General features: G+C 52.2%; 1 protein-coding gene across 2 annotated transcripts in view; it reads left to right on the top strand.

Moving 5' to 3' along the window:
• Positions 1-16,478, top strand: part of POLR2A (RNA polymerase II subunit A) — a 54,123-nt gene that overhangs the window by 23,632 nt on the left and 14,013 nt on the right. For both annotated transcript variants that reach the window (XM_062512184.1, XM_062512185.1), the window contains 9 exons: positions 745-954; positions 3,090-3,258; positions 4,010-4,104; positions 5,878-6,081; positions 6,930-7,152; positions 8,011-8,194; positions 9,675-9,846; positions 13,412-13,517; positions 14,471-14,676. In XM_062512184.1, the coding sequence (XP_062368168.1) occupies positions 745-954; positions 3,090-3,258; positions 4,010-4,104; positions 5,878-6,081; positions 6,930-7,152; positions 8,011-8,194; positions 9,675-9,846; positions 13,412-13,517; positions 14,471-14,676 (1,569 nt within the window). The remainder of the gene's footprint in view (positions 1-744; positions 955-3,089; positions 3,259-4,009; positions 4,105-5,877; positions 6,082-6,929; positions 7,153-8,010; positions 8,195-9,674; positions 9,847-13,411; positions 13,518-14,470; positions 14,677-16,478) is intronic.

Raw genomic sequence — 16,478 nt, 5'->3', positions numbered from 1 at the left:
TCTGAGATTCTCTCGAATTCTGACATTTTTGGGGTATTTTGGGATATTTTGGGATAATTTCAGATCTCTCTGGGATTCTCTCGAATTCTGACATTTTTGGGGTATTTTGGGATATTTTGGGATAATTTCAGATCTCTCTGGGATTCTCTCAAATTCTGACATTTTTGGGGTGTTTTTGGGATATTTTGGGATAATTTCGGATCTCTCTGGGATTCTCTCGAATTCTGACATTTTTGGGGTATTTTGGGATATTTTGGGATAATTTCGGATCTCTCTGAGATTCTCTCGAATTCTGACATTTTTGGGGTATTTTGGGATATTTTGGGATAATTTCAGATCTCTCTGGGATTCTCTCGAATTCTGACATTTTTGGGGTATTTTGGGATATTTTGGGATAATTTCAGATCTCTCTGGGATTCTCTCAAATTCTGACATTTTTGGGGTGTTTTTGGGATATTTTGGGATAATTTCGGATCTCTCTGGGATTCTCTCGAATTCTGACATTTTTTGGGTGTTTTTGGGATGTTTTTGAGATCTCTATGGGATTTTTTCAATTACTGACACTTTAGGAGATATTTTGAGATCCCTATGGGATTTTTTTTCACCTGATAATGGTTTTGGGATGCTTTTGGGATCCCTATGGGATTTTCTCACCTGCTAACAGTTTTTGGGTGTTTTTTGGGATCTCTGTGGGTTTCTCTCAATTACCGAACACTTTTAGGATATTTTTGGGGTGTCCCTCAGGGCGAGGTGATGAACCTGCTGATGTTCCTGTCCACGTGGGACGGCAAAGTTCCCCAGCCAGCCATCCTAAAACCACGACCCCTGTGGACAGGGAAACAAATCTTCTCCCTCATCATCCCCGGGCACATCAACTGCATCCGCACGCACAGCACGCACCCCGACGACGAGGACAGCGGGCCCTACAAACACATCTCGCCCGGGGACACCAAGGTGGGGTCTGGGGACGTGGAGAGGGGGTTTGGGGTGGTTTGAGGGGGGTTTGGGGTGGTTCGAGGGGGGTTTGGGGTGGTTTGAGGGGGGTTTGGGGTGGTTTTGAGGGGCGTTTGGGGTGGTTTTGAGGGGTTTTGGGGATGGTGTGAAGGGGTTTGGGGTGGTTCGAGGGGTTTTGGGGATGCTGTGAAGGGTTTGGGGTGGTTTTGAGGGGGGTTTTGGGTGGTTTTGAGGGGTTTTGGGGATGGTGTGAAGGGTTTGGGGTGGTTTGAGGGGGGTTTTGGGTGGTTTTGAGGGGTTTTGGGGATGCTGTGAAGGGTTTGGGGTGGTTTTGAGGGGTTTTGGGGATGCTGTGAAGGGGTTTGGGGTGGTTTTGAGGGGGGTTTGGGGTGGTTTGAGGGGTTTTGGAGATGGTGTGAAGGGGTTTGGGGTGGTTTTGAGGGGGGTTTGGGGTGGTTTGAGGGGGGTTTGGGGATGCTGTGAAGGGTTTGGGGTGGTTTTGAGGGGTTTTGGGGATGCTGTGAAGGGGTTTGGGGTGGTTTTGAGGGGGGTTTGGGGTGGTTTGAGGGGTTTTGGAGATGGTGTGAAGGGGTTTGGGGTGGTTTTGAGGGGGGTTTGGGGTGGTTTGAGGGGGGTTTGGGGTGGTTTTGAGGGGTTTTGGGGATGGTGTGAAGGGTTTGGGGTGGTTCGAGGGGTTTTGGGGATGGTGTGAAGGGTTTGGGGTGGTTTTGAGGGGGGTTTGGGGTGGTTTGAGGGGGGTTTTGGGTGGTTTTGAGGGGTTTTGGGGATGGTGTGAAGGGTTTGGGGTGGTTTTGAGGGGCGTTTGGGGTGGTTTGAGGGGTTTTGGAGATGGTGTGAAGGGTTTGGGGTGGTTTGAGGGGTTTTGGGGATGGTGTGAAGGGTTTGGGGTGGTTTTGAGGGGGGTTTGGGGTGGTTTGAGGGGTTTTGGAGATGGTGTGAAGGGTTTGGGGTGGTTTGAGGGGGGTTTTGGGGATGGTGTGAAGGGTTTGGGGTGGTTTTGAGGGGGGTTTGGGGTGGTTTGAGTGGGGTTTGGGGCGGTTTGAGGAGCTTTGGTGGTATCTCAGGAGTTTTGGGGTGGTTTTGAGGGGGTTTTGGGTTGGTTTGGGGGGGGGGGTTCAGTGGGATCTAAGGAGACTTTTGGGTGGTTTGAGGGGGCTTTGGTGGGATCTGAGGGGGTTTTGGGATGGTTCAAGGGGGTTTTGGGGTGGTTTGGGGGGTTTTAGTGGGATCTAAGGAGGTTTTGGGATGGTGTGAGGGGGTTTGGGGTGGTTTGAAGATCTTTGGGATGATCTGAGTGGGTTTTGGTGGTATCTAAAGAGGTTTTGAGTTGGTTTGAGGAGCTTTGGTGGGATCAGAAGGAGTTTTGGTGGGATCTCAGGAGGTTTTGGGATGGTTTGAGGGTGTTTGGTGGGATCTCAGGAGGTTTTGGGATGGTTTGAGGGTGTTTGGTGGGATCTCAGGAGGTTTTGGAATGGTTTGAGGGTGTTTGGTGGGATCTCAGGAGGTTTTGGGGTGGTTTGAGGGTGTTTGGTGGGATCTCAGGAGGTTTTGGGATGGTTTGAGGGTGTTTGGTGGGATCTCAGGAGGTTTTGGGGTGGTTTGAGGGTGTTTGGTGGGATCTCAGGAGGTTTTGGGGTGGTTTGAGGGTGTTTGGTGGGATCTCAGGAGGTTTTGGGATGGTTTGAGGGTGTTTGGTGGGATCTCAGGAGGTTTTGGGATGGTTTGAGGGTGTTTGGTGGGATCTCAGGAGGTTTTGGGGTGGTTTGAGGGTGTTTGGTGGGATCTCAGGAGGTTTTGGGATGGTTTGAGGGTGTTTGGTGGGATCTCAGGAGGTTTTGGGGTGGTTTGAGGGTGTTTGGTGGGATCTCAGGAGGTTTTGGGGTGGTTTGAGGGTGTTTGGTGGGATCTCAGGAGGTTTTGGGATGGTTTGAGGGTGTTTGGTGGGATCTCAGGAGGTTTTGGGGTGGTTTGAGGTGACTTTGGTGCCGCTTTCTCCTCTCCAGCCCTTTCTCAGCTCTGATACAACCCCAGATTATTTTTGGAGCTCTCCGTGACGAACTCTTGGTATCTCCTGATTCTTTCCTCCCCTAACCCAACCCCTTGGATGTCCCCAGGTCATCGTGGAGAACGGGGAGCTCATCATGGGCATCCTCTGCAAGAAATCCTTGGGGACGTCGGCGGGGTCCTTGGTGCACATCTCCTACCTGGAGATGGGACACGACACCACCAGACTTTTCTACAGCAACATCCAAACCGTCATCAACAACTGGCTGCTCATCGAGGGTCAGCGTCGCTGGGGGTCCTGGGGGGGCTGGGACCCCTCTTGGTGGCATCTGAAGGGGGTTTGGTCACTTGGGGACCTTCTCCAGGTCTCTGCTTGGTGGAGCTCTGGTGTTCCTGGAGCTCTTGGACCCCGTTCTTGAGATCCTGGTGGTTCTTGGAGCCCATTTTTGGAGGTCTTGAGGTTCTGGGAATGTTTTTGGTGGCATCTAAGAGGGGTTTGGTCACTTGGGGACTCTCTCAAGGTCCCAGCTTGGTGGAGCTCTTGAGTTTTTGGGCCTTTGTTCTTGAGGTCCTGGGTGGTTCTTGGACCCCAATTTTGGAGGTCTTGAGGTCCTGGGTGGTTCTTGGACCCCAATTTTGGGGGGTCTTGAGGTCCCGGGTGGTTCTTGGACCCCAATTTTTGGAGGTCTTGAGGTTCTGGGAATGTTTTTGATGGCATCTAAGAGGGGTTTGGTCACTTGGGGACCTTCTCAGCTCCCATATTGGTGGAACTTTGATATCTCTGGATGTTCTTGAGTCCCATTTTTTGGGACAAGAATGAACTTGGGATATCCTTGAACCCATTTTTTGGAAACAGGGAGATCTCAGGAATTTTGATGTCCAACATCCCAACCCCATTTTTGTCTCACACCTTGACCAGAACCTGACCCAGAATTGGTTTTTTTTGGGGGGGGGTTTTGTGGGGGTCGGGTGTGGTCTTGAAGGTAACCCCAAATTTTGGGGGGCTGGGAACCCCAAAATGTCCCCTCAGGTCACACCATCGGCATCGGGGACTCCATCGCCGACGCCAAAACCTACCAGGACATCCAAAACACCATCAAGAAAGCCAAGCAGGACGTCATCGAGGTGGGATTTTGGGACAATTTCTTGGGATTTTGGCCTTTTTTTCCAGGATTTTGGGGAGTCCTTGGAATTGTGGGGACCTCCTTTTCTGTTTGTTTTTTTTTTTAAATCTCTAGGTGGGGATTTTGTTGTTTTATTTGGGTTTTTTTTTTTTTTTTGAGTGAGAATTGGGGATTTTGGAGATTTCTTCAGTTTTTGAAGATCTCTGGTGGGTTTGAGAGGAGATTTTTGGGGTGACCTCTCCCAAATTTTTTGGGGTCTCTCTGGGTGGGGGAGGGGGGGGGGGTGGGGAATGTTCCAGAGGGGTTTGGATCCCTCCCAGGATTCCTGGGATATTTTTGGGGTGCTCTTGGTGGGGTTTTGGATCATCGTCAAGGACATCCCACCCCCCTCCCCAAACCCCTCTGAGATATTTTAAGGAACTTTCAGGAATTCCATGGAACTTTTACACAATTCCAGGTTTTTTGGGGGTTTTTTTTCTTTGTTTTTTGGGGTTTTTTTTTTGTGTCTACCTGGAGCACCCCAAAATATCTTGGGTGGGTTTTGAAACATCTCGGGACCACCTCAACCCCCTTCCACCACCCCAAAAATCCTTTCTGAGAAACTCATGAAGTTTTGAGGGATTTCATGCAGCTTTTGGGAATTTTTGGGGCATCCATAGGGGGTTCCTGGAGGATCTCAGGGGGTTTCAGGTGGATCCTGGAGGATCTCAGGTGGCTTTGGGTGGATCCTGAAGGGTCTCAGAGAGTTTCAGGTGGGTCCTGGAGGATCCTGAAGGATCTCAGGTGATTTGGGGCAGTTCTTGGAGGATCTCAGAGGGTTTCAGGTGGATCTTGGGTGGGTTTGAGGTGGATCCTGGACGTTCTCAGGGGGTTTGGGGCAGTTTCTGAAGGATCTCAGAGGGTTTCGGGTGGATCCTGAAGGATCTCAGAGGGTTTCAGGTGGGTCCTGAGGGATCTCAGAGGGTTTCAGGTGGATCCTGAAGGATCTCAGAGGGTTTCAGGTGGATCCTGAAGGATCTCAGAGGGTTTCAGGTGGGTCCTGAGGGATCTCAGAGGGTTTCAGGTGGATCCTGAAGGATCTCAGAGGGTTTCAGGTGGGTCCTGAGGGATCTCAGAGGGTTTCAGGAGGATCCTGAGGGATCTCAGAGGGTTTCAGGTGGGTCCTGGAGGATTTCAGAGGGTTTCAGGTGGGTCCTGGAGGATTTCAGAGGGTTTCAGGAGGATCCTGGAGGATTTCAGAGGGTTTCAGGAGGATCCTGGAGGATTTCAGAGGGTTTCAGGTGGATCCTGGAGGATTTCAGAGGGTTTCAGGTGGATCCTGGAGGATTTCAGAGGGTTTCAGGAGGATCCTGGAGGGTCTCAGAGGGTTTCAGGAGGATCCTGGAGGATTTCAGAGGGTTTCAGGTGGATCCTGGAGGGTCTCAGGGGGTTTCAGGAGGATCCTGGAGGATTTCAGAGGGTTTCAGGTGGATCCTGGAGGGTCTCAGGGGGTTTCAGGTGGATCCTGGAGGGTCTCAGAGGGTTTCAGGAGGATCCTGGAGGGTCTCAGGGGGTTTCAGGTGGATCCTGGAGGATTTCAGAGGGTTTCAGGAGGATCCTGGAGGATTTCAGAGGGTTTCAGGAGGATCCTGGAGGGTCTCAGGGGGTTTCTTGCAGTTCTATGAAATTTTCTGTAATTTTTTTAGACATTTTTGACCTTTTCAGCTAATTTTGATCACTGGTTCATTTCGGGTCACCCCTTTGACCATTTTGGGATGATTTTTGGGGTCTCCAGGTGATCGAGAAGGCTCACAACAACGAGCTGGAGCCCACCCCGGGCAACACCTTGAGACAAACCTTCGAGAACCAGGTGAACCGGATCCTCAACGACGCCCGCGACAAAACCGGTTCTTCTGCCCAGAAATCCCTGTCCGAGTACAACAACTTCAAATCCATGGTGGTCTCGGGGGCCAAGGGCTCCAAAATCAACATCTCCCAGGTCTGGAGGGGACTTCACGGGGGGCTTGGGGTGGTTTTTCAAGGATCTCAAGGGGTTTGGGGGTGGTTTTTGGAGGATCTCGGGGGGGTTTATGGTGGATCCCGAAGGATTTCTGGTAGCTTTAGGTGGATCCTGGAGGATCTCAGGGGGTTTGGGATGGTTTTTGGAGGATCTGAAGGGGTTTGGGGTGGTTTTTGGGAGGATCTGAAGTGGTTTGGGGTGGTTTTTGGAGGATCTGAAGGGGTTTGGGATGGTTTTTGGAGGATCTGAAGGGGTTTGAGGTGGTTTTTGGAGGATCTGAAGGGGTTTGAGGTGGTTTTTGGAGGATCTGAAGGGGTTTGAGGTGGTTTTTGGAGGATCTGAAGGGGTTTGAGGTGGTTTTTGGAGGATCTCGGGGGGTTTGGGGTGGTGTTTGGAAGATCTGAAGGGGTTTGAGGTGGTTTTTGGAGGATCTGAAGGGGTTTGAGGTGGTTTTTGGAGGATCTCGAGGGGTTTGGGGTGGTGTTTGGAAGATCTGAAGGGGTTTGGGATGTTTTTTGGAGGATCTGAAGGGGTTTGGGATGGTTTTTTGAGGATCTGAAGGGGTTTGGGGTGGTTCTTGGAGGATCTCGGGGGGTTTGGGATGGTTTTTGGAGGATCTCGGGGGGGGTTGGGGCAGTTCCTGAAGGATCTCAGAGGGTTTGGGGTGATTCTGAAGGATCTCTGGTAGCTTCAGCTAAATCCTGACGCATCTCCCTAAACTTCACACAACTCCTCTAAAATCCCCCGAACTCCTTTAATAATTCCTGACTTCCCGAGATCCTTTTAGGACACGTTCCCCACCGCCCCTCATCCTTTTGTCCCCTCAGGTCATCGCCGTGGTGGGACAGCAGAACGTCGAGGGCAAGCGGATCCCGTTTGGCTTCAAGCACCGGACGTTGCCGCATTTCATCAAGGACGATTACGGCCCAGAGAGCCGCGGCTTCGTGGAGAACTCGTACCTGGCCGGCCTCACCCCCACCGAGTTCTTCTTCCACGCCATGGGTGGGCGCGAGGGTCTCATCGACACCGCCGTGAAAACGGCCGAGACCGGTCAGTGTTCACCAAAATGGTACCTGGGGAGCTCCAGGAAACCAAAATTCTATCACAAACCCTTCCCACATGGTTCCTGGAGAACCCAAATCCTTCCCAGATAGCTTCAGGAATCCCAGATCCTCCTCAGATGTGTCCTGGGGACTTCAAAGCCTCCCCAGACACTTCCAGGTCCCCCCAAACCTTCCTCAAACACCTTCTGGAGATCTCCAGGATCCCCAGACCCTCCCCAGACACCTCCAGGAGCCCCAGACCTTCTTCAAACACCTCCTGGAGATCTCTAGGTGCCCCAAACCCTCCTCAAACACCTCCTGTAGACCCCAAACCTTCTTCAAACACCTCCAGGTGCCCCAAACCCTCCTCAAACACCTCCTGTAGACCCCAAACCTTCTTCAAACACCTCCAGGTCCCCCAAACCCTCCTCAAACACCTCCTGTAGACCCCAAACCTTCTTCAAACACCTCCAGGTCCCCCAAACCCTCCTCAAACACCTCCTGTAGACCCCAAACCTTCTTCAAACACCTCCAGGTCCCCCAAACCCTCCTCAAACACCTCCTGGAGATGTCCAGGTCTCCCCAAACCTTCCTCAAACACCTCCTGGAGATGTCCAGGTCTCCCCAAACCTTCCTCAAACACCTCCAGGAACCCCAAACCCTCCTCAAACACCTCCAGGAACCCCAAACCTTCCTCAAACACTTCCAGGAGATCTCTAGGTCCCCCCAACCCCTCCTCAAACACCTCATGTAGACCCCAAACCCTCCCCAGACACCTCCAGGTCCCCACAGACCCTCCTTAAACATCTCCTGGAGATCTCCAGGATCCCCCCAACCCTTCACTGACCCCTGCCCCACCCCTCAGGGTACATCCAACGGCGTCTGATCAAGTCCATGGAATCGGTGATGGTCAAGTACGACGCCACGGTCAGGAACTCCATCAACCAGGTGGTGCAGCTGCGTTACGGCGAGGACGGGCTGGCCGGGGAGAGCGTGGAGTTCCAGAACCTGGCCACCCTCAAACCATCCAACAAAGCCTTCGAGAAGAAGTGAGGGGGGACACGGGGAGGAAGGCTCGGTTTTGGGGTCATGGAGGGGGCTGATTCAGGGAGTTTGGGGATGTTTGGGGGTCTTCAGATGGGAGTTGGGGTCTTCAAATGGGAGCTGGGGACATTTGGGGTCTTCAGGTTTGAGTTGGGGTCTTCAAATGGGAGCTGGGGACATTTGGGGTCTTCAGGTTTGAGTTGGGGTCTTCAAATGGGAGCTGGGGACATTTGGGGTCTTCAGGTTTGAGTTGGGGTCTTCAAATGGGAACTGGGGAGATTTGGGGTCTTCAGGTTTGAGTTGGGGTCTTCAAATGGGAGCTGGGGACATTTGGGGTCTTCAGGTTTGAGTTGGGGTCTTCAAATGGGAGCTGGGGAGATTTGGGGTCTTCAGGTTTGAGTTGGGGTCTTCAAATGGGAGCTGGGGAGATTTGGGGTCTTCAGGTTTGAGTTGGGGTCTTCAGATGGGAGCTGGGGAGATTTGGGGTCTTCAGGTTTGAGTTGGGGTCTTCAAATGGGAGCTGGGGACATTTGGGGTCTTCAGGTTTGAGTTGGGGTCTTCAAATGGGAGCTGGGGACATTTGGGGTCTTCAGGTTTGAGTTGGGGTCTTCAAATGGGAGCTGGGAACATTTGGGGTCTTCAGGTTTGAGTTGGGGTCTTCAAATGGGAGCTGGGGACATTTGGGGTCTTCAGGTTTGAGTTGGGGTCTTCAGATGGGAGCTGGGGACATTTGGGGTCTTCAGGTTTGAGTTGGGGTCTTCAGATGGGAGCTGGGGACATTTGGGGTCTTCAGGTTTGAGTTTGGGACATCTTGGGGGTCTTAAGATTTGATTTGGGGACATTTTGGAGTTTTCAGGTTTGAGTTGGAGTCATCAGATGAGAGTTGGGGACGTTTTGGGGTCTTTAAATGGGAGTTGGGGACATCTTGGAGTCCTCAGATGAGAGTTGGAGTCTTCTAATGAGAACTGAGGACATTTTGGGGTTTTCAGTTTTGATTTGGGGACATTTTGGGGTCTTTAAATGAGAGTTGGAGTCTTCAAATGAGAATTTGGGACATTTTGGGATCTTCAGGTTTGAGTTGGGGTCTTCAGATGGGAGTGGGGGATGTTTTGTGATCTTCAAGTGGGAGTTTGGGACATCTTGGGGTCTTCAGATTTGATTTGGGAACATTTTGGGGTCTTGAGATTCAAGTTTGGGACATTCTAGGGTCTTGAAATTCAATTTAGGGACATTTTGGGATCTTCAAAGGGGAGTTGGGGACATTTTGGAGTCTTCAAATTCGATTTGGGGACATTTTGGATTCTTCAAGCCTTTCTTCCCCAACCTGGGTGACGTTTTTTTGATTTCCCCAACCTTCTCCTACCCAATACAAACCAACTTTTTTTTTTTTTTTTTTTTTTTATTTTTTGGAGGGGATGTCCCCAACTTTCTCCAAGCCCGTGGGTGACACTTTGGTGTCCCTGAGGTGTCCTGGTGTCCCCTCAGGTTCAAGTTTGATTACACCAACGAGCGGGCGCTGCGCCGGACGCTGCAGGAGGAGCTGGTCAAGGACATCCTGTCCAACGCCCACATCCAGAACGAGCTGGAGCGCGAGTTCGACCGAATGCGGGAGGACAGGGAGGTGCTGCGGGTCATCTTCCCCACTGGAGATAGCAAGGTGACCCCAAAAAATCTATGGGACACCCCAAAAAAATCCATGGGACGACCCAAAACCCAACTGAGATATCGCGAAAAGCGACCGAGATACTCCAAAATCCAACCAAGAGAACCCCAAATCCGATTGAAATTCCTCAAGTTCCTCCTTTTGGGGTGCATGGAGGTGCTCTGGGTCATTCTTCCCCACTGGAGACAGCAAGGTGACCCCAAAAAATCTATGGGACACCCCAAAAAATCCATGGGACGACCCAAAACCCAACTGAGATACCCCAAAACACAAACAACCCAAAATCCAAATGAGAAATCTCAAATTCCTCCTTTTGGGATGCATGGAGGTGCTCTGGGTCATTCTTCCCCATTGGGGACAGCAAGGTGACCCCAAAAAATCTATGGGACACCCCAAAAAATCCATGGGACGACCCAAAACCCAACTGAGATACCCAAAATCCAAATGAGAAATCTCAAATTCCTCCTTTTGGGATGCATGGAGGTGCTCTGGGTCATTCTTCCCCATTGGGGACAGCAAGGTGACCCCAAAAAATCTATGGGACACCCCAAAAAATCCATGGGACGACCCAAAACCCAACTGAGATACCCAAAATCCAAATGAGAAATCTCAAATTCCTCCTTTTGGGATGCATGGAGGTGCTCTGGGTCATCCTTCCCCATTGGGGACAGCAAGGTGACCCCAAAAAATCTATGGGACACCCCAAAAAATCCATGGGACGACCCAAAACCCAACTGAGATACCCAAAATCCAAATGAGAAATCTCAAATTCCTCCTTTTGGGATGCATGGAGGTGCTCTGGGTCATCCTTCCCCACTGGAGACAGCAAGGTGACCCCAAAAAATCTATGGGACACCCCAAAAAATCCATGGGACGACCCAAAACCCAACTGAGATATCGCGAAAAGCGACCGCGATACTCCAAAATCCAACCAAGAGAACCCCAAATCCGATTGAAATTCCTCAAGTTCCTCCTTTTGGGATGCATGGAGGTGCTCTGGGTCATTCTTCCCCATTGGGGACAGCAAGGTGACCCCAAAAAATCTATGGGACACCCCAAAAAATCCATGGGACGACCCAAAACCCAACTGAGATATCGCGAAAAGCGACCGAGATACTCCAAAATCCAACCAAGAGAACCCCAAATCCGATTGAAATTCCTCAAGTTCCTCCTTTTGGGGTGCATGGAGGTGCTCTGGGTCATTCTTCCCCACTGGAGACAGCAAGGTGACCCCAAAAAATCTATGGGACACCCCAAAAAATCCATGGGACGACCCAAAACCCAACTGAGATACCCCAAAACACAAACAACCCAAAATCCAAATGAGAAATCTCAAATTCCTCCTTTTGGGATGCATGGAGGTGCTCTGGGTCATCTTCCCCACTGGGGACAGCAAGGTGACCCCAAAAAATCTATGGGACACCCCAAAAAATCCATGGGACGACCCAAAACCCAACTGAGATACCCAAAATCCAAATGAGAAATCTCAAATTCCTCCTTTTGGGGTGCATGGAGGTGCTCTGGGTCATCCTTCCCCACTGGAGACAGCAAGGTGACCCCAAAAAATCTATGGGACACCCCAAAAAATCCATGGGACGACCCAAAACCCAACTGAGATATCGCGAAAAGCGACCGAGATACTCCAAAATCCAACCAAGAGAACCCCAAATCCGATTGAAATTCCTCAAGTTCCTCCTTTTGGGGTGCATGGAGGTGCTCTGGGTCATTCTTCCCCACTGGAGACAGCAAGGTGACCCCAAAAAATCTATGGGACACCCCAAAAAATCCATGGGACGACCCAAAACCCAACTGAGATACCCCAAAACACAAACAACCCAAAATCCAAATGAGAAATCTCAAATTCCTCCTTTTGGGATGCATGGAGGTGCTCTGGGTCATCTTCCCCACTGGGGACAGCAAGGTGACCCCAAAAAATCTATGGGACACCCCAAAAAATCCATGGGACGACCCAAAACCCAACTGAGATACCCAAAATCCAAATGAGAAATCTCAAATTCCTCCTTTTGGGGTGCATGGAGGTGCTCTGGGTCATCTTCCCCACTGGGGACAGCAAGGTGACCCCAAAAAATCTATGGGACACCCCAAAAAATCCATGGGACGACCCAAAACCCAACTGAGATACCCAAAATCCAAATGAGAAATCTCAAATTCCTCCTTTTGGGATGCATGGAGGTGCTCTGGGTCATTCTTCCCCATTGGGGACAGCAAGGTGACCCCAAAAAATCTATGGGACACCCCAAAAAATCCATGGGACGACCCAAAACCCAACTGAGATACCCAAAATCCAAATGAGAAATCTCAAATTCCTCCTTTTGGGATGCATGGAGGTGCTCTGGGTCATCCTTCCCCATTGGGGACAGCAAGGTGACCCCAAAAAATCTATGGGACACCCCAAAAAATCCATGGGACGACCCAAAACCCAACTGAGATACCCAAAATCCAAATGAGAAATCTCAAATTCCTCCTTTTGGGATGCATGGAGGTGCTCTGGGTCATCCTTCCCCACTGGAGACAGCAAGGTGACCCCAAAAAATCTATGGGACACCCCAAAAAATCCATGGGACGACCCAAAACCCAACTGAGATATCGCGAAAAGCGACCGCGATACTCCAAAATCCAACCAAGAGAACCCCAAATCCGATTGAAATTCCTCAAGTTCCTCCTTTTGGGATGCATGGAGGTGCTCTGGGTCATTCTTCCCCATTGGGGACAGCAAGGTGACCCCAAAAAATCTATGGGACACCCCAAAAAATCCATGGGACGACCCAAAACCCAACTGAGATATCGCGAAAAGCGACCGAGATACTCCAAAATCCAACCAAGAGAACCCCAAATCCGATTGAAATTCCTCAAGTTCCTCCTTTTGGGGTGCATGGAGGTGCTCTGGGTCATCCTTCCCCACTGGGGACAGCAAGGTGACCCCAAAAAATCCATGGGACGACCCAACAAGTCCTTGGGACACCCCAAAACCCAACTGAGATATCCAAAAACCCAACCAGGATACCCCAAAATCCAACCTAGATATCCCAAATTCCCCCCTTTTTGGGGTTCTGCCCCCCATTTCTGGAGTTCGGACCCCCTGATTTTGGGGTTCTGCCCCCCATTTCAGACCTGTGCCCCCCAATTTTGGGATTTTTTTTCCCCCCATTTCAGACCTGTGCCCCCCAATTTTGGGATTTTTTTCCCCCCGTTTCAGACCTGTGCCCCCCAATTTTGGGATTTTTTTTCCCCCCATTTCAGACCTGTGCCCCCCAATTTTGGGATTTTTTTCCCCCCGTTTCAGACCTGTGCCCCCCGATTTTGGGATTTTTTTTCCCCCCATTTCAGACCTGTGCCCCCCAATTTTGGGATTTTTTTCCCCCCATTTCAGACCTGTACCCTCTGATTTTGGGATTTTTCCCCCCCATTTCTGACCTGTGCCCGCCCCCCCCCCCCCCCCCCCCAATTTTTTTGGGGTTCTCCCCCCCCAGTTTTGGGATTTTCCCCCCCATTTCTGACCTGTCCCCCCCGATTTTTGGGGTTCTCCCCCCCTGCCCAGGTGGTGCTCCCCTGTAACCTGCTCCGCATGATCTGGAACGCTCAGAAGATTTTCCACATCAACTCCCGGCTGCCCTCGGACCTGCACCCCGTCAAGGTGGTGGAGGGTGAGTGGGGAACCCCAAAATCCACCTGAGGAGGGGTCCCTGAACCCCCCCCCTCCCCCCCCCCCCAAAAAAAAAAAAAAAAGGGATTTGGGGGTTGGGATTTGGAAACTTTTCCTGAAGTTCTGGGGGGATTTGGACCAAGCACGGTCTTCGGAAAGGAGCTGGGGGGATTTGGGAAGATCCCAGGGGAGATTTGGGGAACCCCAAGAAGGTCCCAAGGGGATTTGGGGACCCCCTAAAAGGTTCTGGGGAGATCTGGGGACTCCCAAGAAGGTTTGGGGGGAATTTGGGGACTCCCAAGAAGATCCCAGGGGAATTTGGGGACTCCCAAGAAGATCCCAGGAGGATTTGGGGACTCCCAAGAAGATCCCAGGGGAATTTGGGGACCCCCAAGAAGGTCCCAGGGGAATTTGGGGACTCCCAAGAAGATCCCAGGGGGATTTGGGGACCCCCAGGAAGGTCCCAGGGAAGTTGAAGGACCCCAGGGAAGTTCTGGGGGTACGTGGGACCCTCAGGAAATCCTGATGGTTTTTGGGATGCTCTGGAAGCTCTGATGGGTTTGGGGATGCTCTGGAAGGTTCTGGAAGTCCTTGAGTCCCTCAGAGAAGGTTCTGGGAGGTTCTCAAGTCCCTGAGGAAGCTCTGATGGGTTTGGGGATGTTCTGGAAGGTTCTGGGAGGTCCTTGAGTCCCTCAGAGAAGGTTCTGGGAGTCCCTGAGGAAGCTCTGATGGGTTTGGGGATGTTCTAGAGTCCATCTGGAAGGTTTTGGGAGGTCCTCGAGTCCCTCAAAGAATCCCTGATGGTTTTGGGGATGCTCTGGGAGGTTCTTGAGTCCCTCAGAGAAGGTTCTGGGAGGTCCTTGAGTCCCTCAAGAAACCCATAACGACTTTGGGGATTCTCTGGAACGTTCCATCCCTCCCTCCGACCCCGTTTGGACCCCGCTGTCCCCTCAGGGGTGAAGGAGCTGAGCCGAAAGCTGGTGATCGTGAACGGGGAGGATCCCCTGAGCCGACAGGCGCAGGAGAACGCCACGCTGCTCTTCAACATCCACCTGCGCTCCACGCTCTGCAGCCGCCGCATGGTGGAGGAGTTCCGGCTCAGCGGGGAGGCCTTCGACTGGCTGCTGGGGGAGATCGAGTCCAAGTTCAACCAGGCCATCGTGAGAGCGGGCTTGGGGTCAATGGTTGGGTGTTTGGGGTCAGTGGTTGGGTGTTTGGGGTCAATGGTTGGGTGTTTGGGGTCAATGGTTGGGTGTTTGGGGTCAGTGGTTGGGTGTTTGGGGTCATTGGGGGGGTTTGGGGTCAGTGGTTGGGTGTTTGGGGTCGTTATTGGGGTGTTTAGGGTCAGTGTTTGGGGTTCCTTGGACTGGCTGCTGGGGGAGATGGAGTCCAAGTTCAACCAGGCCATCGTGAGAGCGGGCTTGGGGTCAATGGTTGGGTGTTTGGGGTCACTGGTTGGGTGTTTGGGGTCATTGGGGGGGTTTGGGGTCAGTGGTTGGGTGTTTGGGGTCATTGGGGGGGTTTGGGGTCGTTATTGGGGTGTTTGGGGTCGTTATTGGGGTGTTTAGGGTCAGTGTTTGGGGTTCCTTGGACTGGCTGCTGGGGGAGATGGAGTCCAAGTTCAACCAGGCCATCGTGGGAGCGGGCTTGGGGTCAATGGTTGGGTGTTTGGGGTCAGTGGTTGGGTGTTTGGGGTCATTGGGGGGGTTTGGGGTCAGTGGTTGGGTGTTTGGGGTCGTTATTGGGGGGTTTGGGGTCGTTATTGGGGTGTTTAGGGTCAGTGTTTGGGGTTCCTTGGACTGGCTGCTGGGGGAGATGGAGTCCAAGTTCAACCAGGCCATCGTGAGAGCGGGCTTGGGGTCAATGGTTGGGTGTTTGGGGTCAGTGGTTGGGTGTTTGGGGTCATTGGGGGGGTTTGGGGTCGTTATTGGGGTGTTTGGGGTCAGTGGTTGGGTGTTTGGGGTCATTGGGGGGGTTTGGGGTCAGTGGTTGGGTGTTTGGGGTCGTTATTGGGGGGTTTGGGGTCAGTGGTTGGGTGTTTGGGGTCACTGGTTGGGTGTTTGGGGTCAGTGGTTGGGTGTTTGGGGTCGTTATTGGGGGGTTTGGGGTCGTTATTGGGGTGTTTGGGGTCAGTGTTTGGGGTTCCTTGGACTGGCTGCTGGGGGAGATCGAGTCCAAGTTCAACCAGGCCATCGTGAGAGCGGGCTTGGGGTCAATGGTTGGGTGTTTGGGGTCAGTGGTTGGGTGTTTGGGGTCAGTGGTTGGGTGTTTGGGGTCAGTGGTTGGGTGTTTGGGGTCATTGGGGGGGTTTGGGGTCGTTATTGGGGGGTTTGGGGTCAATGGTTGGGTGTTTGGGGTCAGTGGTTGGGTGTTTGGGGTCATTGGGGAGGTTTGGGGTCATTGGGGGGGTTTGGGGTCGTTATTGGGGTGTTTGGGGTCGTTATTGGGGTGTTTAGGGTCAGTGTTTGGGGTTCCTTGGACTGGCTGCTGGGGGAGATGGAGTCCAAGTTCAACCAGGCCATCGTGAGAGCGGGCTTGGGGTCAATGGTTGGGTGTTTGGGGTCAGTGGTTGGGTGTTTGGGGTCATTGGGGGGGTTTGGGGTCAGTGGTTGGGTGTTTGGGGTCGTTATTGGGGGGTTTGGGGTCATTATTGGGGTGTTTAGGGTCAGTGTTTGGGGTTCCTTGGACTGGCTGCTGGGGGAGATGGAGTCCAAGTTCAACCAGGCCATCGTGAGAGCGGGCTTGGGGTCAATGGTTGGGTGTTTGGGGTCAATGGTTGGGTGTTTGGGGTCATTGGGGGGGTTTGGGGTCGTTATTGGGGTGTTTGGGGTCAGTGGTTGGGTGTTTGGGGTCATTGGGGGGGTTTGGGGTCAGTGGTTGGGTGTTTGGGGTCGTTATTGGGGGGTTTGGGGTCAGTGGTTGGGTGTTTGGGGTCACTGGTTGGGTGTTTGGGGTCAGTGGT

Source organism: Cinclus cinclus, chromosome 34 (assembly GCF_963662255.1).
Source record: "Cinclus cinclus chromosome 34, bCinCin1.1, whole genome shotgun sequence".
NCBI lineage: Eukaryota > Metazoa > Chordata > Aves > Passeriformes > Cinclidae > Cinclus > Cinclus cinclus.
Note: the sequence above shows the minus strand (reverse complement) of the source record. Positions and strands in the feature narration are given on the sequence as shown.